Source organism: Dreissena polymorpha, chromosome 10, assembly GCF_020536995.1.
Source record: "Dreissena polymorpha isolate Duluth1 chromosome 10, UMN_Dpol_1.0, whole genome shotgun sequence".
Classification (NCBI taxonomy): Eukaryota; Metazoa; Mollusca; class Bivalvia; order Myida; family Dreissenidae; genus Dreissena; species Dreissena polymorpha.
The window spans coordinates 22,952,693-22,979,779 of NC_068364.1; the positions used below are offsets into that span (position 1 = coordinate 22,952,693).

At 34.7% G+C, this 27,087-nt stretch overlaps 2 protein-coding genes across 4 annotated transcripts; one reads left to right on the forward strand and one right to left on the reverse strand.

Annotated features, from left to right (window-relative positions):
* Positions 1–406: 406 nt before the first annotated feature.
* LOC127847782 (uncharacterized) lies at positions 407–9,591 on the reverse strand. Its single transcript, XM_052379920.1, has 5 exons — positions 9,301–9,591; positions 5,657–5,777; positions 4,405–4,617; positions 2,929–3,062; positions 407–2,637 (listed from the first exon to the last, which is right to left on the reverse strand). Exons 2-5 carry the CDS (start codon positions 5,774–5,776, stop codon positions 1,575–1,577), a joined length of 1,530 nt encoding a protein of 509 aa, XP_052235880.1. The 5' UTR covers position 5,777; positions 9,301–9,591; the 3' UTR covers positions 407–1,574.
* On the forward strand, positions 9,263–27,087 carry LOC127847783 (protein usf-like). 3 transcript variants are annotated; one of them, XM_052379923.1, is made up of 5 exons: positions 9,263–9,426; positions 14,862–15,011; positions 15,388–15,469; positions 24,891–25,021; positions 26,156–27,087. In XM_052379923.1, the coding sequence occupies exons 1-5, from the start codon at positions 9,424–9,426 to the stop codon at positions 26,522–26,524; spliced, it is 735 nt and encodes a 244-aa protein (XP_052235883.1). In that variant the 5' UTR covers positions 9,263–9,423; the 3' UTR covers positions 26,525–27,087. The 3 variants fall into 3 exon arrangements, with proteins under 3 accessions (XP_052235883.1, XP_052235884.1, XP_052235881.1); XM_052379924.1 differs by having other exon boundaries at positions 9,372–9,445; XM_052379921.1 differs by lacking the exon at positions 9,263–9,426 and adding an exon at positions 9,466–9,620.

Genomic DNA, 27,087 nt, shown 5'->3' on the forward strand with positions numbered 1-27,087 from the left:
TCAGGTCATTATGAAAAATAAAAATAAAATAAATAATATATATATATATATATATATATAAACAGATAATATTCATCATATTTTCACTACGAAATTCAGCCATGACAGAAAAGAGCAATATACACACAAGTATTGCTGGTTGGTGAAACATACAATATTCATTTACAGTATAGAAATAAAGATGTGTCTAATACATGAAACAGTACAATACTTCATAAATCAATACATCACGTACAACCATTATAAATCGAAATATGGAATACTGCAACCCTGTTATATCGCGGTTCCCGGGGTTCAAAGATCACGATCTATCTGCAGCACGATATAACTTGTCAGGTCATTCATGCATGTATATGTATGGATTAGCTACCTAAGACAGAAAATTAAAGTGGGTGAAAAAATGGAATCACGCCTGACTTGCAATTTATTGCACATCACTATATATCAAAGTTGCAGTGTAGCTTAAAAAGGTAGCAAAAACTAAAGGTTTCCAATTCAATCGGCAGCGCTCTGGAAAGGGCTAAACGGAAGGTGGGCAGCACCCTGCCCCCTAAAGATTCCACCTGTTATGACCTTTGTTGCGTTTGATCATATGATTATACAGCAAAGTTAAAGATTTAATAAATTAAATACATGTTTACCCAGAGATCCAACTGGCATGACCTTTGTTGGGATTGATTATATCATTATACAACAAAGTTAATACAAAGATTTAATAAAATATAAACATGTTAACCCAAAGATCCTACTGGCATGACCTTTGTAGGATTTGATCATATCATTAAACAGTTAATGTTAAGATTTAATACATTGAATACATGTTAACCCAAAGATCCTACTGTCATGGCCTTTGTTAGATTTGATCACATCATTTAACAGTTAATATAAAGATTGAATACATTAAATACATGTTTTTTACCCAAAGATTCTACTGTCATGGCCTTTGTTGGATTTGATCACATCATTATACAGTTAATATAAAGATTGAATACATTAAATACATGTTTTTTACCCAAAGATTCTACCGGCATGCCTTTTGTAGGATTTGATCTCATCATTAAACAGTTAATTTAAAGATTTAATACATTGAATACATATTTACCCAAAGATCCTTCTGTTATTAAATACATGTTTACATAGCAACCAGTGTTCTTAATACCATTAATAGAATGTTTTACGTGAAAAGACATGTAATATGAAATATATATAAAACATGCTTAATTAAAAATAATCGACAGGGATAATACTAATACAACGGCTGAAGAGCCTTTTTCACACAAAAACCTGATGCCCTTTTCATATTTTGTCTAAAACACTGCAGCGTTTGTTTATATAAAATTAAGCAACTGTTGTGATGACCTTTAATTAAGCATTGACACGTTAAATGCACACATATAACTTCAAAGAGCATAAACAAACAATATTACTAGTTAATTTACCATTTCACAAACTTATAGTATTGTACACAGTGTCCTTTTATTCAATTAAACATATAATTAATAATATTAGCATTTCTAATGTAAAAAAAGTAACATTTAATCCGTTAAAACATCTTAATCGTTTGTACATCATTGTCATAATTTGAAATCGTCATCATTAATTTCCCCAATACTGAATATTTTCTGGTGCTCATTGTTCTTGCAATGTCCTTTATTTTCGTCTTTACTGGACTTTTTCTGAGAAGATAATTTACGTGCAGCGCCTCCCTTACTTGTTATATCTGTCTGTGACACTTTGGGTTCCTTTGAGCTTTGGGTAGTATTAGACATATGTGAAACAATGTTATTAGCTCCCTCGACAGATTCTCGAACTTTATTTGGTTCCAACTCTGTATTCAAACAGGTAACAGTTGCTTCAGCAGGCAATACATCTAAACTAGGTTCACGCACAAATGTTGATAACCTTGAGTTTGATACTTGCTTCGGTAAAGTGGTTGTACTTGTAGAACTACCAGTAAACATATTCCATTTAGAGTTGCCACAAAATACTGGATTCACTTTTCTACTGATGATTACAGGTCCATTTGCAGGATGGTTTGGTCCACCTGCTGAGGGAATACAAGATTCGAAATCACCATTGCATGGCTGGAGATCGTCGAAAGATGTATAGGGTCTAGGATCTGGAAATGGAGCCTGGTGGTTGATAAAACACTCACCAGTTATACTACCACAGTAACTCCCCGTTGAGGAAGATTGACTTAGTGTTCCAGATTTTTCATCATTACCAGCCGAGTTGGAAAATTCAGATTTATAATTATTAGCAAATCCCTTTTCCACTGGTAAAAGTGAATCGGAACTTCTGTTACCATAACCTGATCTTTCTTTTTCTAGACGCCTTTCTTCACATGCGTTTTCAATATTGTTATAAAAACTAAACTTACTCCATTTTGATGTGCTAGTAACTGGATTGTTCTGCCTCTTATTGCTTGGCAACATATTCACAGGTGTTGTCTCATGAAAGTCCTGGTTATTGGTTGTGAGATCATGATTGAGACTGACTGTGAGATGATTCATTCGACTGTCACTTGTTCCTAAATTTGTCCAGTTGTTGTTGAGTGGTTCAGTAGAACTGTCAGGTCTTCTAAGCATCTGGTTGTGTGTAGGTTTGGATGTCTTCAAAGATGGATCAAGCATTTTTCTGTGAAGCAAATACATATTTAAATTTGGTCTATTCTCTGCAAAGTACCTTGAGCACAAAAGTGTTGATACTATATAACTTTATGCTTCTATGCTAAAGCTCCAAAATGAAATTCTTTCCTTTTTACCATTTCGGTACCATAACATTGCATGTTTAGAAAATGTCAAGAATGATCCCCTGAAGCCATACACATTAAAAATACATGTAAGCTTTCTAAAACAGATTTATGCTTTCTTTTCTAATCTCATATAAACAATGTTAATCATAAACTTGTAATTGTTCAACCATTACCTTTGGCGTTTATGTCCTTTTTTGACAAAAGGTCGTGTGTCATAATACCCCAAACAGTCGTCATTTTCATCTGTTCTGTCATCTGCCTCTTCATCCCCATTGGTGGACTCCAAAAACTGTACCCACTTTTTGCTCTAAATTAAAATGTTTAAAAATACACATACTATATGTATCAACAGGATTTTTTTGTAATTATAGATTTGAAACATATGTGTTTATTTAGTGGGCATACTTCTTTTTACCATGAGTCGTTATAAACAAGATATGTTTGTAAAACTTATGCCCACAAACCTACAGCAAAGTAATCCCTTCAACCTTGACCTTTGATGTATTTACCAGTATTTGAAAATCAATCCTCCATTGTCAAGACTAACCACTTTTTTGACTAATTTGTATGATTTTATGCATGCTTTAGATATATTAACTGGAAACAAATCTCATATAACAAACCAATGTGACCTTGATTTTCATCCTGTTAACCCCAAAATCAATAGACATCTTTCTTTTCTCCCAAGCCACCAACATATCCTTCTAGACTTTCATAGGTCAAAAAGACAGTTGTTCATTCTATTTTATTAAACAAGCCACTGTGGCTATTTCCTTTGTGACATAAGCTAAATAAATGTTTTACTTTCCAACCAAATAACAACTACAACAAATTACAATTTCCATGATCTTTGATCAAAGCATTCTAAAGATTTTGTATGGTAATTGAAAACAAATGCTACAAGCCCCTGTGATCTTTATTGTTGACCTAAAAATAAACAAGACTATTGCCAAGCAACATATGTCCCCTACCGTCTCCACCATTGTCAAAATTATTATTTTTATATATTTGTTGCCATAGCAACCAGATCTTTTGATGTAGGAACAAAATGAAATGATGTGCATAATGTCCATATTGCCATCTATCCAATCCATGTTTCAAGTTTCATGAAAGAATATGAAGAACTTTTAAAGTTATCGCAGGATCCAGAAAAAGTGTGACGGACTGACAGACAGACACACATAGCGCAAACCGGTAGGGGACAAAAAGCACCACTCTTTCCTCCCAATTAATCAATATTCTAATATAGATGATTGTAGGCAAAAGGGTTCATGAATAACTGTTTGATACAAGCTCATTTGATATTTACCTATCACATGGCAATCTCAAAATCTAAAATGTATGCTTTACCTCCAATGTAATCACTATACAAAAGTGCACATGAACAATGGTATACCGACACACCTACTTACAGACAAATCCAAAAACATCGACCTAACAATAATAATATGGATAGCTGTAAAAAAAGATAATACATATTTTTAATCTGCAAAGCATATATTAATTGCAGTATTGGACCTGACCTAATATTTATATGTCATTGTTTAATGTAACCAATAAACAATATCACGCATCATGAAAAATAAGGCATAAAGTTATAACAGGTATGATAATTTTTATGAATATATGAATCATTATGAAGAACCTACCTGGGAAGTACTCGTATCCAAACTATCAGAACTTGGCCCAATATCCAGAGTTGATGTCATTGCTGTAGTTTCGTAGTCACCATTCTCAGGTTGCCATGGCAATGAGCCATTCTGAGCCTCATGTTGCCAAGAACTTTCTGTCATCTCCCCCCGCATTGTATTCAGCTTCTGCACATGATGTCTGCACTCGGCACCAGTACCCCCACCATAAACCTGCAATTATGGTAAAACAAATTACATCAATAGTGATACTTGTATAACTACTTATTAAAATCAGTTAAAATGGATTATTTAGTCTTAATACTCTTTCAACATTCTCAAAACTGAGGAAAAGTACATGTATAACCAGAGGTCTAGAAAAGAGGCTGATCATTCTGTACAAAATGCACCTGGAAAATAATCGAAAATGCATGAATTACACATTTTATGAGGTGGATCATAAGCATTGAGAGAAATTAACAGGCCTACAAAAATTGCCTTACCAGTATTTAAAATGTTATTTTAATATAATGCCGAATACATTCATATTTCCAAACAATTAATAAAATCTGTTGAAAGCACAGACATTGATATTAACACCTGTAAAAACTGTTAACAGTGAAAAGAGTGATATTATCAATCCAGGCTTTATCATCTAGGTTGATCTTGTAAAAAGTTTGTGAATTTTGAGGTGGGGTAAATTCTTTGGGAGTTTGCACATATATTTAGCAGGTGGTCAGTAAAAATTGCATCAACGAATACCTGTCTGTATTGCTACATGTCTAGCATTCTAGACACTTTGGGGAAATGTTAAGGGTTGAAAAAATCAGACAATTGTTAATTGCAAATATTGTTACATTACAACTGTATGAGTGATGAAAAATACATGTATTGTATGAAAGTGGTTGTTGTATTGTTTGACAGTACAATAAATATTTACAATCAATGCTGGTAACTGGAACATACTGGAGTATTAAAACTTTGTTATTTTCCTGATCCACTAAAACATATGTTTTTGCACACTTTAAAAATATGGGGATATATGACTGAGTGGGATGTGATGAAGGGGGTAATAAAATACATCCCAAAGCCATCTGCTGAAACAAATGTTTGGTTTTTGTTATTTACACATATAAAAATTAATTAATAAGAGCAATACCCCAAGATTGAAAAAAGCTGTAAAAGTATGTGAGATAAATAACACTGTTATTACTTATGTTATTATACACAGTGTACAATTCAATTGTGAAAAATTGTTCCCAAGAAAGAGTACCTTTTTGATGGACTGTTTTTCTCCACACATCTTGCAAGCCCACTTTAATGCCTTCTTAACCTGGTGGACTTGAAACGTGTTGCAGTTAAAGCACTTCAGCACCTGGAACTCTTGAGGCATTCTACGATGAACAGAAGTCAGGATTTTACTATCAATAACACAAACCTGTTGCTTTGCCAAATACATTGCCGATTGTCAGCAAAGTTATTGAGAACACAGCTTTAAATAAAATATTTTTCATTATAAAATAATTTTAAATATATTATTTATTTACATGTAATTAACAAGAGATGTGTTTGTCAGAACCACAATGCCCCCTAATGTGCCGCTTTTTTTTACCTTTGACCTTGAAGGATGACCTTGACCTTTCACCACTTAAAGTGTGCAGCTCCATGAGATACACATGCATGCCAAATATCAAGTTGCTATCTTCAATATTGCAAAAGTTATATTGCAAAACTTTAACCTAAAACTTTAACCTAGGTTAAAGTTTTGGGACAGAATGACAGACAGACAGAATGACAGACAGACAGGCCAAAAACAATATACCCCTGATCATTCGATCCGGGGGCAAAAAAATACGTAATATGATTAATATTATAAAAGCATACCACACAATTTGCTGTAAGTAGGACCTTTTTGTTTGCTAAGTTATCTTTATTTACATTCATAAAGGTTTTTTCACCATATTGGATTGAAAGCAAGAGTTGTAAGAGGACAGCGTGCAGAGGAGGGTATAATGTGGGTGTGTGGTCATTAAATAGATATTCTTTCAAAAAAAAAGATTTTTTTTTTGGGGGGGGGGGGGATTCTTGGGTAGGGCGTGGGGGATAGTTTGGGTGGAGTCCATTGTGGTATGTCAGGATAGTGTTGTTTTGTCAAAGTATGAATTGAATCTGACCTTAAATAAACAAGTAATGGCAATTTAAGCAAAATTTATTAATCTGACCTTGAGAGTCGAGGTCATTCAAAGGTCAAGGTCAAATTCAACTTTCCAGGTACAGTAACATCATGATGGTAAGAAAGTATTTGAAGTTTGAAAGCAATAGCCTTAATACTTAAGAAGTCAGTTCACTGGCCCCCAAAAAGTTGTCGCCACTTTTTCGCGGCGTGAAAACTGCCGGTTATTCCAATCTTATTAATAAGAACAATCATTTAAAGAAACCTTACTACATTAATGCCATTGACTTTATTATCACTTTAAAAAGTATGTTATTACATAAAAAACAATAAGTACCTTAATAAGTCATACCTTCATAAGTCCTAATAAGCTTTATTTGCATATACGGTAAATATATTTTTATCAACTTGATAAACCCAGATAACCAAAATAATATAATAATGTTAACATCAATGTATTTAACAGTATGCTGCATACATGTTTCAAACTTAATTATTTAAACATAGAAACACACCAATGTACATCATCTAAAAGGGAAAGTGAAATATAAAACACCAGAAAATAAATCATCTCACTTCAAATTGTTACACAGTTATATTTGGTCATTTGGACATGATATATACATCAGCTTCTGTTGTTAAAACGTTTTCTGTTAGTGGTGGACGATTTACAAGTTCAATAAAATGAATGTTTTTCACGCCTATTTCCTGACAGAAAGGCCCAGATAATTGCCACCATCCATTCTAGTTGCCTGAAATAACATAAAACATATTTCTACTATCAACAACAAACCAACACATAAATGTCCCTATGTTTAAATGTCCGAATTTTAACATATCCGAAATTTAGTACATCGAATAAATGATATACAGGTACTTTTTATTTCAGAAATTGTTGGTATCTTAATCAAATTATATCCTTCCCAGAACATTATATTGATGAAACTAGTAAAAGAAATGCTCGCAAATACCTGTTGAAACAAGTTTTTAATTGTTTTTGTAGAGAAATTATAAATGCTTTTGCCAGCCCCATGGTTTTCATAAACTGATTTAAAAAATAGCGGCCCTAATAATCATTATAATTATTGATCATCGTGACAGTTTGTCCCCATGTTACCTAATTTATTGCTTAATACAATGTATCATAAAGGAGCCGTTAATCAGATAATAACCCCCATAAAACTTGACAGTAGCAGTTAAAACACCATCTGTAACACTTACACGCTTCAGTGATTTCAATTGCACTCTGCACTGTAGGTCGCTAACATCGTCGTAAATCAATATTTACAACTGACAGACGCTGGCCGCTAATGCTCGGTCGCGTGCTTTTGATTCGCAGTACATTTTCGGATAGGATTTTACCGGTTTTTTTCAATTCGCCAATTTTAAAAAATTGGACCCATTTTAAAAAATTTAGCGCCATTTGGCGCCAATGGCGATCGACAGCGAAACCCCTGAGAAGTAAAGTGGATCTAAACAGAAAATTTAACAAAATATTCAAAGTTACAAAGACAAAAAAGGGCCATAATTCCTCCAAAATGCTTGATACAGTTGTCTGCTCTTGTTTATAGGTTGGGGTCATGTTGGTAAACAAGTATGCAAAATATAAAAGCAATATGTCAAGGGACATAGAAAATATTTGAGGTGGTACGCAAACTTTAACATAGGAAATCTAAGTGAAAAAAGGGCCATAATTCTTACAAAATGCTTGATACAATTGTCTGCTCTTGTTTATAGGTTGGGGTTATGTTGGTAAAGAAGTATGCAAAATATAAAAGCAATTTGTTAAGGGACATTGAAAATATTTGAGGTGGTACGCAAACTTTAACATTTGCACGCTCGCTTGAGTAGGATAGTTCCACTATATATATTTCATATATAATAGTAGAGCTTAAAATCATTATTGTTTTAACTAAAATCATTGTTGCTGTATTTTTGTTCACAAATACTAAAAAATGAAATATAAGTGTTTTCAATGAAATATTATCTAAGGTTTAATTTATACAGCTGGATGGGAGATAAACTAAATGCAGAATTTGTTTTTGTTTTTTTTGGGGGGGGGGGTGTCCATTAAATTGGACATTTTAATGCCTCATTTTGGTAGATAAAATTTCATGATTGAGAATGGATTCCCAGTCCAACAGAAATTATAATTTGAACAGAAAAAAAACAACATTGCATCAGCATACGATTTTTCATTTGGTTCGAGTTGTGACTGTCAATGTCATTCATTTTGTTGGCTTTTGAACTCTTGTTTTGATTTGAAACTTATTAATCTATTGAGCCAGCCAATTTGCACACCTGTTGTGATATCAGGAGTACTGTAACCATAATGGCATAAACTCAAGCGGAAAATCCAGTAAATGTGATTATCAGACATCAAGAAATAAAGTGTTCTCGAAATAATTTACTGATTCTGCACTCTTTATTTTATTTTTCACAATACATTTTGACAACAGTTGGAGCTTAGATTGAATGCCCGAATGGACTATACACTTGATTTTTATTTGGTAGACAGTTCTATTAGGGTACAAATTGGCGGTTGTTGCGAAGAAACCACAGTTATATATTCTATAAGAAGCAATCTTCAGAATCCTTGTGATATTTTTATTGATTTTTTTTCAGGTGGAAGAAACAGAAACTGTCGCTATCCGAGACTGACCCAGATATTTCATATCAAATGCTTTTTTACAATTTCTCAGTTAATTTTCGAAGTTTTATTAAGTTTAATTCCTATTTCGTACCTTAAATAATGAATAAATAACGCGAACAATTTCTTGTTGAATTTCCCGGTCTCTGTTGATATTCACACAAACAACTTTGTTGTTAAAATCGCAAAGTGACCACAAGGAACGATAGAGGTGCCTATGGTAAATCCTATATGTTGCGGTATTTCTCTTTCAATATTTGATTGGCACTCGTATTCTATTGCTCTGCATCGTTGATCGGCATGTTATTTAAGAATAAAAAGAATGAGAGCTTTCAAACGAGCTCGTGCTGTGAAACCGTAGTGCACTGTCTGAATGGATTTTATTTTGGCTACATATCACTGGCCATTATAAAGGTTAAACAACACAAAGTTCAGTAAGGCTCATGCTTCGTTTTGAATTTCAGTGTCATATATTCAAGAAATTTGGATCATATTAAACATACGTGTTGCTTTATTAACACCAATCTCCACCTGTGCAAAAATATCCATTAGAACCAATCTTAAGAATCCTTTGGAACTTCGGATACTTGTTCAATGGAATATGATATATGCTATGGTCTCATTCTGGCCCCTTATTTATTTATGTAATGCATGCACATACAATGGATTGTAATTTTTAACAATGTGCAACTTTTCTATCATCAATAAAATGCTATATGAATACAGTTCGTTGCCCTGTTCCGACGTTTCACCGGTTCCGATGGAGTCCGAATGTTTTTCCGATAAATAGCGGCGGCCACAAATCGAAAGTGGTTTAGTTTTATTCGCACACGTGCCATTGTTGAACAAGCAGTACATGATCGATGAAATCTTTATCCTAGGTAACAAAATCCCAACATACTTTATGGCAGGTTTACTTGTTTTTACTTGGTGGAGAATCGGGAAAATGGCGTTTTGAATAATGAGTTTCATGTCAAATTTTTCTTAGGCATGGCAGGTAAAATTTTATAGTGCAGAAGTTATTGCACAGGTACAGACAACATATGTTAAAAATATGATGTTAATCAATATATGTTCTCTGAATGAAATTATAACAAAAATAAATGGATAACTTTTGACCAGTTCCGGTGGATTTGACGTTTAATTGAGTGATGGGTGTCCTTAGGGGCAATTAGCAAATTCCTGCAATTTTACAATTTATGATCAATTTACAACTCTTGTTTTGTTGTATTGTCAGTTGCTCAGACTCCAGTAATATTTCAGTGGGTGTGACCCCTTATGTACCATTCCCTTTATGTACCAGTCCCTTTATGTACCACTTTGAGACTTTCTGTACCACCTATATATTATGAAGGTGTTGTCCATTCATTCATAGCAGTGTCAATGGGCATTAATAAGTGTTGATCGAGTCAAATTTGAGTTAATCAAATATTGTCTACTATAACATTGCAATTAATTGTACTGAATCATTTATAACTTGCTATCAGAAAAGTTTTGACAATTTGGAAAAAAAAGTTCAATAAAACTGATTTACTTAGTAACTCAGTTCTTACTAAGTAAAATATTGCTGAATTATATGTTATATACATATTGTAATTGCAATTCATAATGAAATGTTAAGAACCAAACAAAAAGTTAAATAAAACTCAGTAACTTAGTAACTCAGTTCTTACTAAGTAAAATATTGCTAAAATATATGTTAAATATAAAAATGTAGAATCTAAATTACATGTACAACATTTAAAAAACCCATCTCAATTAGAATTATAATTGAAATTTTGTTCACATTCATAAATTGTTTTATTTCCAATAGCAAAAATAAAATGATAAAGCTAAAATGAAATGAATCTTATGCAATGGTTAGAGTATCTCTAATGAAGACTAATGACACTGTCTGGTGCTCAACAGCTCTAAATTCCTCACCTATGCCAGGTGTGAAATGTCATGTTTTTTTAGTAAACATCCCAAACCAAATGGGTCCTTCTTCACAAGTGACACATTCCTCAAATAATTAGACCAATTAACAACAACATTTATACTTTTATTTAATTTTACATAACAATAACATAGTCCAGCACATAATCTCATAATACATTTTCTATATCAAATCATAAATTTCTATTGTTATTCTGTTATATGGTAATTTTAATACATATATAAATACCTAATACAAAAAAGTAGCACATGAAAAGCCAAACACAAAATTGATGATGGAATACTTTTATTTGATTATTGGCAAACAGTACAAATGAAAATATACATAGAAGTAGCACATGAAAAGCAAAGAGCATTTATCATTCAAATCATTAGAGTTTTTTTCATTTATTGGCAAACAGTACAAATACAAGCACACATCATAGTACAAAAAATAACAAATGAAAAACAATCAATACAAGAAAAATAATGTCTGCCGTGATGTTGGCATGGTTTTACATATTTAATATCACCAGCATATATACACACTTTAACAATTGAGCAACAACACTTGCCTTAATTACTTAATAACCTGTGAAAACTTTCTCTTTATCCTCCCTTTGATTTTTTATTTGAAAATGAACGTGATAATTTTATAATTACATAGGTACCTAATAACTTTATTTATACCACAAATAGACATTCTTTGATGACACCACCAGTTATTTTTTTTTTGGTAAACACGATTAAAGAAGGATTTTTTTATTTATTTTTTCACAGTTTGAAAATTAAGGTCATTCTCTAAACATGACTAAAAAAGGAAATAATTTTATTTTTTACAGTTTTAGAATGAAGGTCATTTTCTCTTCTCTTCAAAGTATCACATTTCAACTATACAATAGGAAATACAAACATTTTAGTTAGACTTAGTCAAGATAAGATAGTGACAAATGGATTTTTATAATATACTTTAATTTCAGGTAAGAAAATGAATCATTTATTACTACTGTGGCTAATAAATTATACTAAGACAGTCACTGACACACAAGCTAGCATAAAATATAATCTATGGCAATATATTAGTCTAAATTCATAAATAATACGTCACAAAATACATTTCATTATTATCACACCTTCATATTAAAGCATATATTATTTATCTCAATATATTATATATATGGTACATAAAGGGTCAGATAGTGGTACATAAAGGGGTGGTACATAAGGGGACTGGTACATAAAGGGTGACATCCTATTTCAGTAACCTATCTATGTTCGTCTGTCTGTCTGTCCATATTTTGATATGAAAGAGATTATTAAAATATTTCCAACACATGGCGGTATATATGTTGATATAGACTCCTAGTATGGCCCAAACAATAAATATTAACTGTAAGCAGGCATTAACATCCGATATCACCATGCTTTTTTTAATCATTTTCTGTTTCTCTTTTATTAAATTTATTCTTTTTTTTCAACAGGAACATGGGAAAATTTAGGCTTTCTAGCAGTGGGTCAGACTGCAGGACTCCATGTAAATGTAAATGCAGTTCCCAGAAGCTCTCTTTCTCTCTCTCTCTCTATCTATGGCATCAGAGATGATATTAAAGTCATTCTCTGCACAGGTGATGATGTAGTCACATGGAATGACCACACCCACACCTGTTGCTTCTGGGGCTTGCCAGGGTGCAAAGCTAGGGCAGGGCTCTCCAGTGGCTAAAGCGGTGATTTTACCCTCCAATTCAATGATTTTTCTGAATGCACCAGCTAGTACTCTTGGCACATGGCCTATGGGCAATCCTGCAATGTCACACAATCTTAAGAAACGACTTTGGTCTGTTACATTCTGTCTCATTTCTGGAGGAAAGTCCTCAATAGGTGGAATCCACACTAATGCTGCATTTTCATCATGCAAATTTGTATATTCTAAGTCCACATTTAACTCGGTATGCATTGGAGGCCTTATTTTAAATTGGTGATAGCCTTTTATAACGCTGTCTTTAATTTTGTAACTAAACATGGTGCCAGTTCCCCAATAGTTGTGCAAATATTATTTCTGCAGTATATTAAGACGTTTTGCATTCCCCTAATGTACCTCTTTTAGTGATTTTTAAGGGTTAGTAAAAATAACGGTGAGCCGTCGGAACTGAAAAGAGGCACCGGAACAGGGCAACATAGTGCGATGTAAACATCAATAAATATGAGAAAAAATACTTTGAACTTCATGTAAATCTTTTGTGATAATTTAGGCAAGTAATTGGTCGACATATCCCAGCATAAACATTCTTTATCATTGAATGTTTTGATACAATTTGACCTGTCGATGTCAAAATCCCGTCGGAACAGGGCAACAAACTGTACTAAACCCCAGAAAAACTATCTTTGTTAACATATTTACTAAATATTTATCTTATAAAGGGGTGGTAAATGTCATGCACCACTAAGGATATAATTGCATGTAATTATTGTCCTAATCTGTGTTTCACCCTTTAACATGTATATGACTTCTTTTTAGCTGTTTTACTCTTGTTTTACTGTTTACATTTATTGTTTAGTCGGTTCAAAAGTTTTGCAGCTTATGTTACTAGTTATATGTCTTGCCGACTCAAAATAAATTTCATTTGATTTGATATGATTTGATTTGATTACGGATCCTTCCCTATGAATTGTCAGACCATCCAGATCTAACAATTTTGAATTTAGTTTATTGCATTAATGAAATATAAATAAGTCATGCATTTCTTTGCAGAGAAATTTTAAAATCTATACAGGGCTCGACATTAAAGGTAGTCCGACTGTCCGGGACAACCAAATTGTTAGTCCGGACAAGTAAATAAAGAATTTGCTAGTCCGACGGGACAAGTGGTCATTATAATTGTATAACTTAGAAAAAATGCATTTAAAGCCATTATTTCTGTTGAGATATCACTCAACTTTTCTGAGTATATTTTGTATACGTTTAATCGTCGGAGCCCGAGATATTCCGTTAGTTCCATGTGATACATGTACTACACTGTACTGTTCACAAGGGAAGCAACCCTTAACATTTTTTGTCTTTGCCAAGATAACAAGAATATTCTCCCTTGTAAAGAATATGCATTTTTCGACACCGGTACACACCGATCTTACAGACAATTAAAGTAGTGACGTCCTCTCTATGTATAGAATGATTTTTTTTTTAATATCAGTTAAGTACTGTACATATGTATCACTTTTAACATTTTCTGTTTGATGTTGGCAACACACACGTTTTTGTCAGGTATTATGGCTTTGTATAATGTTTAAAAATCAATAATCTTGAGTTTTCCTCTTATTCTAGTCAGTTCTTTTTGTATTGAAATTGCCTACAATTATGTTTACATGTATTTTGAACGATTCAAGTCTTTACGATTCAAGCATTTTGTATTATTTCATTATTTTTGCAAAGTACTGAGCAGAATAAGATATTATGGTCAGGACAAGTTGCTTTTTGGTCAGGACAAGTGAAATTATGGTCTACTTGTCCGACTGGACAAGTGGCTTCAAAAGTTAATGTTGAGCCCTGCTATATTATTAATTAAACTTTATAAACCTCATTATGACTTTGGGAATTTATTATCAACTATTTTGGCTTCAAATATTAAACTGAATCCCTTTTCATGTGTCCATTATTTTTTTGTTATTATTATCATTGTTTAAGTGACATGGCATCAAATATTCTCAATAATAATGCTTTCAGCTTTTGAACAATTATTTTTTTAGGTTTTTCTGACCAACTTTCTCCGTCAGACCTTTCGCATTTTTAACACAATGTCCAAGGTAACGTTTGACTCTACAAATGCCAAGGGCTCTTGCACCGGAGTTCTGCAAGGAGATGTCAGTCAGACCAAAAAAGGGGTTATAGTTCTTCAAGTATGTTTCTTATGTTTTTGGATTAAATTACTTTCAGTTTAGTTGCATCAAAAACTGATTAAATTTAATCTGGATTGGCCCTTTAAACATGATTAAATTCTAAATATTTAAGAATTATTAAAGTACTTTAATAATATCTTCTGGAACACAAACCAAATTATATAAGTAGGCAGATATTTGTTCATGTGCTTTAAATAACTATAAAATTAATGGGTATGCTTTATGTGTACGATTATATCTTAAATAGTAGAAAATCTTGCATCTAGCTACCAACAAGTGTTAATTATTAAAAACTTCTTTTGGTTACCAGTAATCTAAAATAGTAATTCATGGTTATGTGATAAATAAGTAACATGTGATTTGTTTTTTTTTGCAGGAGTGGTGGGGAATGAATGAACAGATTATCAAAGAGGCAGCTCTCATTGGATCGCAAGGAAACTTTGTTACACTTGTTCCAGGTCATCAAATATAGAATCTTTATTTTCAGATATATGGAGTACTTTACATTCAACAATATACAGTATACAAGTTATATAACATTAGTAATTCAGATTTTTTTGTTTCATTCAAATTTGGGTCTGGTAGGGGGACCCATTCTCAATGGAGAAAAGTATATATTTTTCCCAAATGGGACCTAAAAATTCCCAATTGTAGGTTTCCAAAAAAGAATAATTTTGTTCATAAGTCTTAACATGTAAATTATCTCCAGTCCAGCTCTATAAGTTGAAGCTTAGAAAATATCATATTGAAATCACTTTTATGATCTATTTCAAAGTATTTGTAAGCATAAAATCAACAAAATTAATTTCCAAAATGGTGAAAAAACATTGTAATTAAACTTTAAACAGTATTGTCATCATGTTAAAGACGAGTTCAAAAACTTGCCTTTGGATGTACGTGAGAGATATTTATTGTCAATGTAAAAGAATAACCATAGAAAAAAGGGCACATTTATCCAACCAGTTAAAGAAAGGTTTTCATGACAAGGCTTGCCTAGCCCCTCAGTCGTATTAGCCTTTCTAAGAAGAGTCAGATAAATTTAAGTACACAAGGACATTAAACTGGTATACTATTTATCCTACAATATTAAAAAAGAAAATCTTTGGTGGGACGATTCCAATATTACTCTTTAATTATTGAAAGCAATAGCCAAAACAGATTAAATTAACATAATTGAACCTTGCGTATTTACATCCAAATTATTTGTGGGATGTGCCTTTATGCAACTTGAAATAGTCTTCCTCTTATTCTTATTTTTCTTCTTTTTGCTCTACATGTTTTGTACAAGATACATTTCTGGGGCATTGTCATACAATGAAAACAGTTTAGGAGTGATTGTGTGGCGCAATTAAGGGAAGATTGTTAAACTATTTACAAAGCTAATTGATGGATTGAGTTGGTGCCATTCCTTCCTGAAAGCTTCAAGGCTGGGGACACAAGGTAGTTTGTTAGTTGACTCCCCGGTTTTGTTGCTGACAGGAAGAAGAGGTGTCTACCGTAGTCTGTCCAGCAGTATGGAATGGTGTACCTGATAGTGTGGCCACTTGTTGATGAGAGGGTGGAGGTATGGGTCAGATGGAATGTAAATCAGGTCGTTAAAGCTTTTGTACATCATAGTGTTTTGGGCTGTTTGATGTCTTTCTTGGAGACCTAGCGAGCAGCGCGCGTCTTTGAACAGCTTGAAGCTGGTCGATGCACGTCTGTGTGTGATGGTCCCATGCAGTTGCAGCATACTCCAATTTTGGTCGTACTTAAGGGATGTATGTTTGAGCTTTGAGGCTAGGTGGGCAGCTGGGCAGGTTAAGCATCAGGAAGCCAAGGGTGTTGCTTGCCTTTTGAGTGAATTCGACTACATGAGATTTCCAAGACATGATGTCACCCCTTCCTTTACAGATGCTAACAATTATAACATACTCCGACTTTACTGGATTGAATGACAACTGCCAGTCTTTTTCCCATTTTTTGGAGGAAGTCCAGGTCGAGCTGGAGGGTTGTTGAAACCTCTGCTGTCTTGATCCTTCTGTACAGAAGGCTGTCGTCGGCAAAAAGCCGGGTTTGTGATGTTACTGTATCTTGTAGGTTGTTTATGTACACCAAAAAGAGCAGTAGTCCATGGACAGAGCCCTAATGAGACGACGGATGAGTTGGAGAACTGTTCTTCAACTAAAGCCGGTTGGCTTCGTCCACGTAGGAAGCTTCCATTACAGGATAGGACTGGTCTTCTGATAACATTGTGTCTCAGTTTCACGAGGAGTCGTAAATGCCGAACACCATCGAACGCCTTGGATATGTCGAGTAGAATCGCTGCGATCTACTCACCAGCTTCAATTGATGCAACAAGGTCCTGTATGGTGACTATAAGTTGTGACTCACAGCGGCGTCTTCGCCGAAAGCCGTCGTTTTGATCGGGGAGGAAGTTGTATTTGTCTTAATTAGACATGGGCTCGCTATGGGGGATGTGTTCCATCAGTTTGCAGCATACGGATGTTATGTGAATTTATCGGTTGTTAGCCGGGTTGCTTTTTTGAAGACTGGGGTCACATGCACCAACTTCCATTCAGCTGGGACGCGTCCTTGCTGTAGGGATGCAGCAAGACTAGCGTTAGCGCCGAGGCTATTGCTGTTGCTGTCTATTAAATAACCGTGTCGGGATTGCGTCAGGTCCTGCAGCCCTTTTGGGGTTAATCGTCTCGTTGAGCCTCCTTCAACTCCAAAAGAGAAGTTATGTCAACGTTTAGTTGGGAATGGGTCATCAGTCATTGTTGGGCGGTAGCTGTGGTTTTCAGTGGTAAACACAATACTAAACTATGTGCAACGTCTTCTCTCTTCCGCGAGGAGACACCAGAACTGCCACAGCGCATGCTCTTTATGAAAGAATATAATTTTTACCATGATCGCAATATGTTATACAAAATGGATTGTAAGCTCGCTTGCACTCGTACTTATCGCTTTTACGAGCTCGGAGTTGGTTTAAGTGCTCTTTGTATTGGGAGTCTTTGGATTTGCAGGCTTTCCTGTATGTACGTTTTTTGTGGCTTATGAGATGTTTAAAAAAAGGGGGATTGTGTGACTGGTTGGACGTTGTTTAGGTTCTCCGATGTCAGATGTTAGGGACGATGTGCTTCTTGGAGCGGTGGTTTTGGCTTTCGGGGTGATCGTTTCTTCGGGATAATACGCTGTGCGAGTTTTTTAGGCTATCGAAGTAGCAAAGTGTGTTGTTTTAAATAGTTTAGTAGAGAAGTTTTGAAGTCCGAAACTACAACAAATCCAGTTTACATTTGTGTGTGGCCTTTTCAACAAAATGAAAGTCACCAACTGAGCATGTTCTGTACATTATGTAGAGTATTTGAGACGGTCACAATCAACTCTATTATGCAGTACAAAAATGATCACCCGTCTTCAAAATTGTTGTGATGCAACTTGAACTGGAAAATTGATATGATTTGGAAATTCTGCAGTGTTATGTTTGTAATATTGATTATCATGATGCTTTCCAATGATCATTTTATTTTCTTAGGTGCATTATCGAAAGAATAATGTATCTATTAAACCTATACCTAATGTACTCATTTATTTAATATTTCAAAACACGTCATTTCGTGTGTTAGTACAAGATACATTTGTTATAGTATTTTGCTTGGTGCTTGCTATCCTTATATAGTTTTACTTAATAAACACTCAATTTTCTTTTTTCGGGGAAAACCTTTTTATGTTGAAATGTATTTTATATATACTACAAAAAGCATCACGTGGCTATTCTGTAATGTTCTGTGTGTAAAACAGACGAAATCACAACATTTTAATTCAATCAGAAATTATTTAAATGTTAATTGATTACATGGAATATTTAGGGCTTAGTCGAAATTGATGAAAACTATTGTATACGGTCCAGAGTTTGTTTATTTATCGTTTTCTTTCCATGAACGCGTATTGTGGTCGCGTGTTATATGAACCCATCGTATGCAAAGTAACTAAAAAATACGCGTTTTTTTACCGGAAAATGTGTGTTAGTAGAAAATACCACTACGTCGAAAATACTCAATTTTATGATAATTTTAAATATCGCGTCATCGAGGACATTCTACATTATTTAAGACGTATACAATTCAATATCACCAGTTTCATTCGAGCCCTATATTCCAACCTAATTATTCCCTTTCTTTTTATTAGCTCACCTGAGCTGTGCTCATGGTGAGCTTTTGTAATCGCCTTTTTTCCGTCGTCCGCCAGGGGGCAGGGCACTTTTCTCTATATGTATATAGTGAAAACATGTGAACACTCTAGAAGTCACATTTTGGTCCAATCTTCATGAAATTTGGTCAGAACATGTGTTTTCTGGATATGACGGTTGAGTTCGAAAATGGTCCAGATCGGTGGAAAAACATGGCCGCCAGGGGGTGGGGCAGTTTTCTCTATATGTATTTAGTGAAAGCATTTGAACAGTCTAGTTGTGATACGCCATAATGTTACAGAAAGATAACCTGTACATACTATCTAATAGTTAACTAATAGTTAACTCCCATGTATAAACCTGGGACTTCTTTCATAAAATGTGGTGTACATAAAGACAGTAGTTTGCATGCAATTTAATAAAATAGCTGTACATGTACTAATGCACTGTAGAGCCTTATCTTTGATCTTTACTGATAAGCAAAGTTAACCTACTGTGTTTTGGTGTATTTAGCAGACTACTGTGCTATGAAACTGTTTCCATGGCAACCTTGTTATTTGGTATTTTCTAAGTTAGAAAGACTCTTGATTGAAATAACTTTTGTAAATCCTTTTTATTTTTTTACATTTGAGTCACTGGAGTTTTGCACTCTCCATAAATTGTGTTCTTTAGATTAAGTTAAACTTATTTTATAAACAAAATTTTTGAAGCAACTTCTAGACTAACAGTAACTAATATTTATATCAGTTTTTTTTACAGATTGTGAACTTCTTTTTACATTCATTAAGGTATTTGCTTTATTTGTTCATTTTTAACGATGCATAGATTCTTTAGACTAAAGTTAGTTATTTTCATTAAAGCTGCGTAGGTTTTCACTTATAGAAAAATTATTTGTGTGTATTCAGGCGTATCTGACTGGGCGCCTTTAGTTAATTGAATTACAACCAGTAAGTGTGTAAGAAATAAGCGTTCTTTGATTAGACTCGATAAATATTTCCGTATTACATAAGTGCTCACACAGTTACATAACTCGTAACCGTCCCGCGACCGGTTCACTTGCGTAAGCGAACGAGACCGCACAGTTGTTTATAGTAAAACTATGTGAATACTTTTAGTCACATTTTTAGTTCAATCTGAATGACACTTGCTGATCTTCACACATGGTGACAATCTTTATGAGTATACTATTTTTTTGCTCATGGTGAACTTTTGTGATCACCTTTTGTTAATTGTATGTCTTGCGTTGTGCGTCATGAATATTTGCCTTGTTAACACTGTAGAGGCCACATTTATTGTTGGATCTTCATGAAACTTTTTCAGAAGATTTGTCCCAATAATATCTTGGACGAGTTCAAAAATGCTTCCAGTCTGTTGAAAAACATTTCCGCCATGGGGCCATTTGTTGTTCATTTTTCATGAAACTTGGTTAGAACATGTGTTCTATTGATATCTTAGGCTGCAAAGAACAGGTAATTTCTTTTTATCTCAGGTGAGCGACTTTGGGCCTTTCAGGCCCTCTTGTTAGCTCACCTGAGCACAACGTGCTCATGGTGAGCTTTTGTGATCGCCTTTTGTCCGTTGTGCGTCGTGCGTTGTGCGGCGTCAACATTTGCCTTGTTAATTCTCTAGAGGCCACATTTATTGTCCAATCATGAAATTTGGTCAAAAGATTGGTCTCAATGATATCTTGGATGAGTTCGAAAATGGTAACGTTTGTTTGAAAAACATGGCTGCCAAGGGGCGGGGCATTTTTCCTTATATGGCTATAGTAAAATCTTGTTAACACTCTAGAGTCCACATTTATTGTCCTATCTTCATGAAACTTGGTCAGAAGATTCATCCCAATAATATCTTGGACAAGTTGCAAAATAATGCCGGTTGGTTCAAAAACATGGCCGCCAGGGGGCGTGGCATTTTTCCTTATATGGCTATAGTAAAACCTTGTTAACACTCTAGAGGCCATGTTATTTTCTGATCTTCATGAAACTTGGTCAGAAGATTGGTCCCAATGATATCTTGGATGAGTTAGAAAATGGTAGCGTTTGCTTGAAAAACATGGCTGCCAAGGGGCGGGGCATTTTTCCTTATATGGCTATATACGGCTCTAGTAAAATCTTGTTAACACTCAAGAGGCCACATTTATAGTCCAATCTTCATGAAACTCGGTCAGAAGATTCATCCCAATAACATCTTGGACATGTTCTAAAATGATGCCGGTTGGTTGAAAAACATGGCCACCACGGGGGCGGGGCATTTTTCGGCGTAAGCTGTATTAAGCCAGCTTTTCACCCTGACTTGACCTTTGTAAGTGTCCAATAAAATTTCCCGCGTCTAGGTACGAATGAATACACTTCATTTATTCCATTGGCTGATTTGAATATAACACCAGAACATTGGAAACATATCCGCGTCTTTGTTACACTGTTTTACTGCATGAAACAATTTTATCTCTAATGAAAAGGCTCAATAGATAGAACAGTTTCACAATCAATTTTCGACATAAGTACAGTTTGTGCGTTCACCTTTTATTTTCAGAGAATTACCAGCGCAAAAGCGTTTATACTAAAGGCTATATTCTCATATTTAGTACTTACTTGAATTGCAGTTCAACCCGCGAGGTTTCGGGTCAATTCGCGGCCAGTGTGTGAAAGTCAGAGTTTATATACAGTTCATCACCGGAGTTCGCAGAAGGGGTTGCGATCTTTTCATTGAAGGATTAAAATTGGAATCTATGCTATTTTTGTCTGGTGGAGTAAATAGTTCGTTTAGTCGCTTTGTCGATATATCAATATTTTAGGCACAGCTGTTGCCTTGGTCGTGTACAGTTGGCGTAAACAAGCCGTCGTTTCAGCAGCAGAATTGTTACCTAACTTTAATGCATTGCATTCCAATCCGCAAGGTATCAAGGTCAGTTTGCGGTCAGTTGCAGAAATCTTTATATAAACGCCGTCTCGTAAACTTTGTGCACTTGAAGTCTGTTTTGATCAGAAAGATACTAAATAAAGATATTCGGCGATATTATTGTGGTATGTCAATCATCGATTTTTAATATGTTTTCAACATTTGCATGATAAGGACCAATTTTGATAAAATTAATTAGAAATATTTATCCATTTAGACCAGTTTATTAAGCATGAGCACAATAATTCACTATACTATAATTATGCAATTAAATAAGATTCGAGTATTGCCGGCTGACCTATATGCACTCGTTTATTTTCATGTTTCTTGTGTTTTTCTATTCTGTAAATATAGATATCTGAGTAATAATATCACATAAAGCAAAATAAGCCACGAAATCTGGCGCAACACCCCGTAATTGATTTGCTTGTGATGTAGCTAAGAACTGCGCAGAAAAAAGGCATCCGCTACTTTTCATCTCATAGAGAAAACTTTTGATCGTTCATAAACATCGACCACAATCAACGCCGTATATCTTTTTTAAAGATATTTCTTGTTTCTTATATGGCAATAGTAAAACCTTGTTAACACTCTAGAGGCCAAATTTATTTTCTGATCTTATTGAAACTTGGTCAGAAGATTTGTCGCAATGATATCTTAGATGAGTTAGAAAATGGTAACGTTTGCTTGAAAAAATGGCTGCTAAGGGACGGGGCATTTTTTCTTATATGGCAATATATGGCTATAGTAAAATCTTGTCAACACTCTAGAGGCCACATTTAAAGTCCGATCTCCATGAAACTCGGTCAGAAGATTCATGCAATAATATCTTGGACGAGTTCAAAAATGATGCCGGTTGGTTGAAAAACATGGCCACCACGGGGGCGGGGCATTTTTCTTTATATGGCTATGGTAAAACCTTGTTAACACTATAGAGGTTACATTTATTTTCTGATCATGATGAAACTTGGTCAGAAGATTTGTCCCAATGATATCTTGGATGAGTTAGAAAATGGTTTTGGTTGTTTTAAAAACATAGCCACCAGGGGCGGGGCATTTTTAACCAGGTTTTCAGAAGGAAAAAACGGGTTTTTAGATTGGCGAATGTCGGCGGGCTGGCGTGCTGGCGGGCTGGCGGGCGGAACAAGCTTGTCCGGGCCATAACTTTGTCGTTTATTGTCAGATTTTAAAATCATTTGGCACATTTGTTCACCATCATAAGACGGTGTGTCGCGCTAAAGAATTACGTCGATATCTCCAAGGTCAAGGTCACACATTGAGTTCAAAGGTAAAAATGGCCATTAATGAGCTTGTTCGGGCCATATCTATGTCATTCATTGTGAGATTTTAAAATAATTTGGCACATTTGTTCACCATCATGGGACGGTGTGTGGCTCGAAAGAATTACGTCAATAATTCTAGACGGTGTGTGGCACGAAAGAATTACGTCAATAATTCCAAGGTCATGGTCACCACGACAAAAAATATATTTATTTTGATACAAATGGGGTTAATTATAAAGAATTATCAGATAAAGGGAGACAACTAAAACTGAACTAAATACGTTCAGTTTTAGTTGTCTCCCTTTATCTGACTTTTTTCACATTGAAAACCTGGTTTTGTGACAATTTTGTCTCTTGTTCCTTATATGGCTATATATGGCTATAGTAAAACCATGTTAACACTCTAGAGGCCACATTTATTGTCCAATATTCATGAAATTTGGTCAGAAGATTGGTCTCATTGATATATTAGATGGATTTGAAAATAATTATGTTTGCTCAAAAAACATGGCTTCCAAGGGACGGGGCATTTTTCCTTATATGGCTATAGTAAAATCGTGTTAACACTCTAGAGGCCACATTTACTGTCCTATCTTCATGAAACTTGGTCAGAAGATTCATCCCGATAATATCTTGGACGAGTTTTAAAATAATGTCGGTTGGTTGAAACACATGGCTGCCAGGGGGCGGGGTATTTTGCCTTATATGGCTATAGTAAAACCTTGTTAACACTCTAGGGGCCACATTTATTTTCCGATCTTCATGAAACTTGGCCAGAAGATTTGTCCCAATCCTTGTTATCGCAGGTGAGCGACTTTGGGCCTTTCATGCCATCTTGTTATTTATCATAAAACCCTAAACACACAAATATGTCATATTTCAATGCATTTGCGTTTCAAAATACCAAGACACTCGCGTCCTTGAATCGAATGAATGATGCCATCCCGTGATTGTGTCAGCAGGCAAGCGCTTGCAGTTTGGCGCTTTAATTTGCATTCGTTTAAAAAGATCATAGAAATTCTGTATGTGACTTATAATTTATTGCTATTATTTTTATAAAGTATATTGATTTAAAATATATTCCTTTACTGCATTTTGATATATAAATTTAAGAACTAATGAATGATACATTTTAACGAGTTGAAGCGTATACTGCATTTGACCTTTAAATATTGTGACGGTCCAAAAAAGTAGTCCGCTATGTACAGACGACAGAAGTGACAGTCTGATGGCTGGTAGGCATGTAAAGCAAATGTTTACAAGACACACATAGTTCCCGTCTATAAACCCATTTAGCTTAAAGATAAATACAGATTAAGGTTTATATCGATGGTTGTGCTAGTACGGTCTTTTTTTTCGACATAAATACAGTGTACCAAATAATGACAGACATTTAATTAAAAATAAATAGTTATGTTTATAAAATTAGTATGCACGATAACAACTCCATGTTACAAGAATTGACCGTAAGTGATAAAGTAGTGTTCCATGAAAAAACATACCATATTCTTCAATATGTAACAGACCTGTACCGTGGGGAGTTGGCCACAGACAACGAGGAGGCGTCCCATCTGATGGACAATTTAGACTGGAAAGGGGCTGTTGCTGATATACAGGGAGCCGCTAAGTTTCTAATTAGCAAAGGATGTACAAAGGTATGCCGCTAACATACATGTGCTTCGCGAAGATACATTTGTTTACATTATTTTCTTCTAAGATAACCTATTGTGGATGAAGGATAACTTTGTAACAATTTATCTTATAAACTTAATAGAAACCCCCCTGAATAGTCGAGCATGCTGTCGTCTGTCGTGTGGATTATAGGTGTATGAATAACTACGACATTGTTAGGAATGGGATAATTTTGAATTACTGATGTTAATCAAACCTATATGCAGAGGTTACAATGAAAACATTTGATGCATGTTGTTAACATGACGCCACAATCTTACTACACCTCATAACACAAAAGTTAGGTACAGTCGGTTAGATGGTCATAGACCATTAATTTCTGCAAGATTTTCATAGGGGCTGTTGCATTACAATCTTTCAAACTGGCATTATGGTAACTTTTAACGAAATAAATACCGATTGGTTTTTAGTTTTAGGTGAAGGTCTTAGGGACTTAATGTACCATGAAATATGTTTTTGAACATTATCACTGCATAAAATGATTTGACCTGCAATCATATAAGCTGGTATGCTTATTGTTTGGGAGGAAAGACAAGCGCCTATTGATATTGCGATCAGAAGTCGAGGTCAACGTAACATATGGATGTAAAATGAAATTCTTTTCAGTACGATTGCTATCCAGATAATGCTTTGGCCTGCAATCGTCTTAATTTGTATGCCTGTTATTTGGGAGGAAAAAAATTAGCCTATTGATATTGAGGTCAAAGGTTAAAGTTACATGGGTTTGTAAAATGAAATCTGTTTCCACATGAACTCTAGATTTGCGTTGACATAGTGATTTTAAGGTCCTCACATCAAAGTTCAAGGCAACCGGGCTTTGTAGCAACTTTGTTTCATTGGCCACGTTGTTACCACAATATATCACTTCTAGAACTGAGATCACTGACATTAGTATGCTGGTGGTTATTGAAGACATTTGAGATCAAGAGATCTAAGGTGAAGGGCATAGGGGTATCAAGTAAAAGAAATATTTTAATAATTGCACGAATTAACAACTGAGCTGCACTTAATGGGAATGATTCGTATAATGCAATGGTTGGACGCCATATATTGTTCATTTTTGTCACAATAGTAAATAGCATATTCTCGCTTTACAGGTGGGTGTAACCGGATTCTGTATGGGCGGGGCTCTTTCCCTTGCAGCAGCTGCCCTGGTTCCTGAAATCTCAGCCGCTGCCCCTTTTTATGGTATCCCAAGCAAGGGACTTTGTGACGTCGGCACGATCACGATTCCCGTTCAGGCTCACTTCGGGTCAACTGATGACTATATAGGCTTTTCATCACCAGCTGACGCAAAGTTACTTGCCGAAAAGCAGAAACATAATAAGAACTTTGAACTTTTTATGTACGAAGGCTGCGGCCATGCTTTCACCAACCCCACAGGTCCGCTTGGAAATTATAACGAGGATGCCTGCACGTTGGCACTTGGGCGTATGGGTGAATTTATGAACAAGCACCTTGCTTAATTTTTGGTATATGTATTGCGTGTGTCTTCTGACTAAACGTTGAACTGTTTTACGTACAAAGGATGTGATCGTAGCTTTGTCCAATCAACTGGGCCGCTTGGTACATGTAATTATAACGAGAGAGTTTTTCAAGTTGGTCATCGGGAATTACAATATGTACCAACAAACACCTTAGTTTATTTTTTTCTCCTTTGGTCTTTCTTGCGCTTTCAATGAGTGAATTTGCTAGTTGTCGCTTTATTTAACCCTTAGACGTCCATTTTTATGTTTCTAACTATTGTGTTTGTAAAGTTTTTCTTACATTAGTTTCTCTTTAACTTGGCGATTTCCTTTGAGTGTAAACGCATTACGAATCCAATTAATCAATGATACGAATTATTATTAGGGAGTCATGTATACAATACCCTTCTTTTGCAAAATTGATCACATTCATTATCACTCTTGATTATTTTTTATTAATACACTACATTGACTAACAGCTTATACATGTTAACTACTTAATGTCAGATTGGTTGACATGAAAATAATCTAAATTGAATGATATTAAAGTTTTCTTTGCTCCA

What these genes read in the sequence shown, in the direction of transcription:
- LOC127847782 (XM_052379920.1), bottom strand. Translation starts at nt 5,776, where the DNA reads ATGCCTCAAGAGTTCCAGGTGCTGAAGTGCTTTAACTGCAACACGTTT. An exon ending in TGGATACGAGTACTTCCCAG is followed by an intron (nt 3,063 to 4,404) that starts GTAGGTTCTTCA and finishes ATTTTAATTTAG; the next exon opens with AGCAAAAAGTGGGTACAGTT. An exon ending in AAAGGACATAAACGCCAAAG is followed by an intron (nt 2,638 to 2,928) that starts GTAATGGTTGAA and finishes TTTGCTTCACAG; the next exon opens with AAAAATGCTTGATCCATCTT.
- LOC127847783 (XM_052379921.1), top strand. Translation starts at nt 9,507, where the DNA reads ATGTTATTTAAGAATAAAAAGAATGAGAGCTTTCAAACGAGCTCGTGC. An exon ending in TATCACTGGCCATTATAAAG is followed by an intron (nt 9,621 to 14,861) that starts GTTAAACAACAC and finishes TTATTTTTTTAG; the next exon opens with GTTTTTCTGACCAACTTTCT. An exon ending in CTTTGTTACACTTGTTCCAG is followed by an intron (nt 15,470 to 24,890) that starts GTCATCAAATAT and finishes AATATGTAACAG; the next exon opens with ACCTGTACCGTGGGGAGTTG.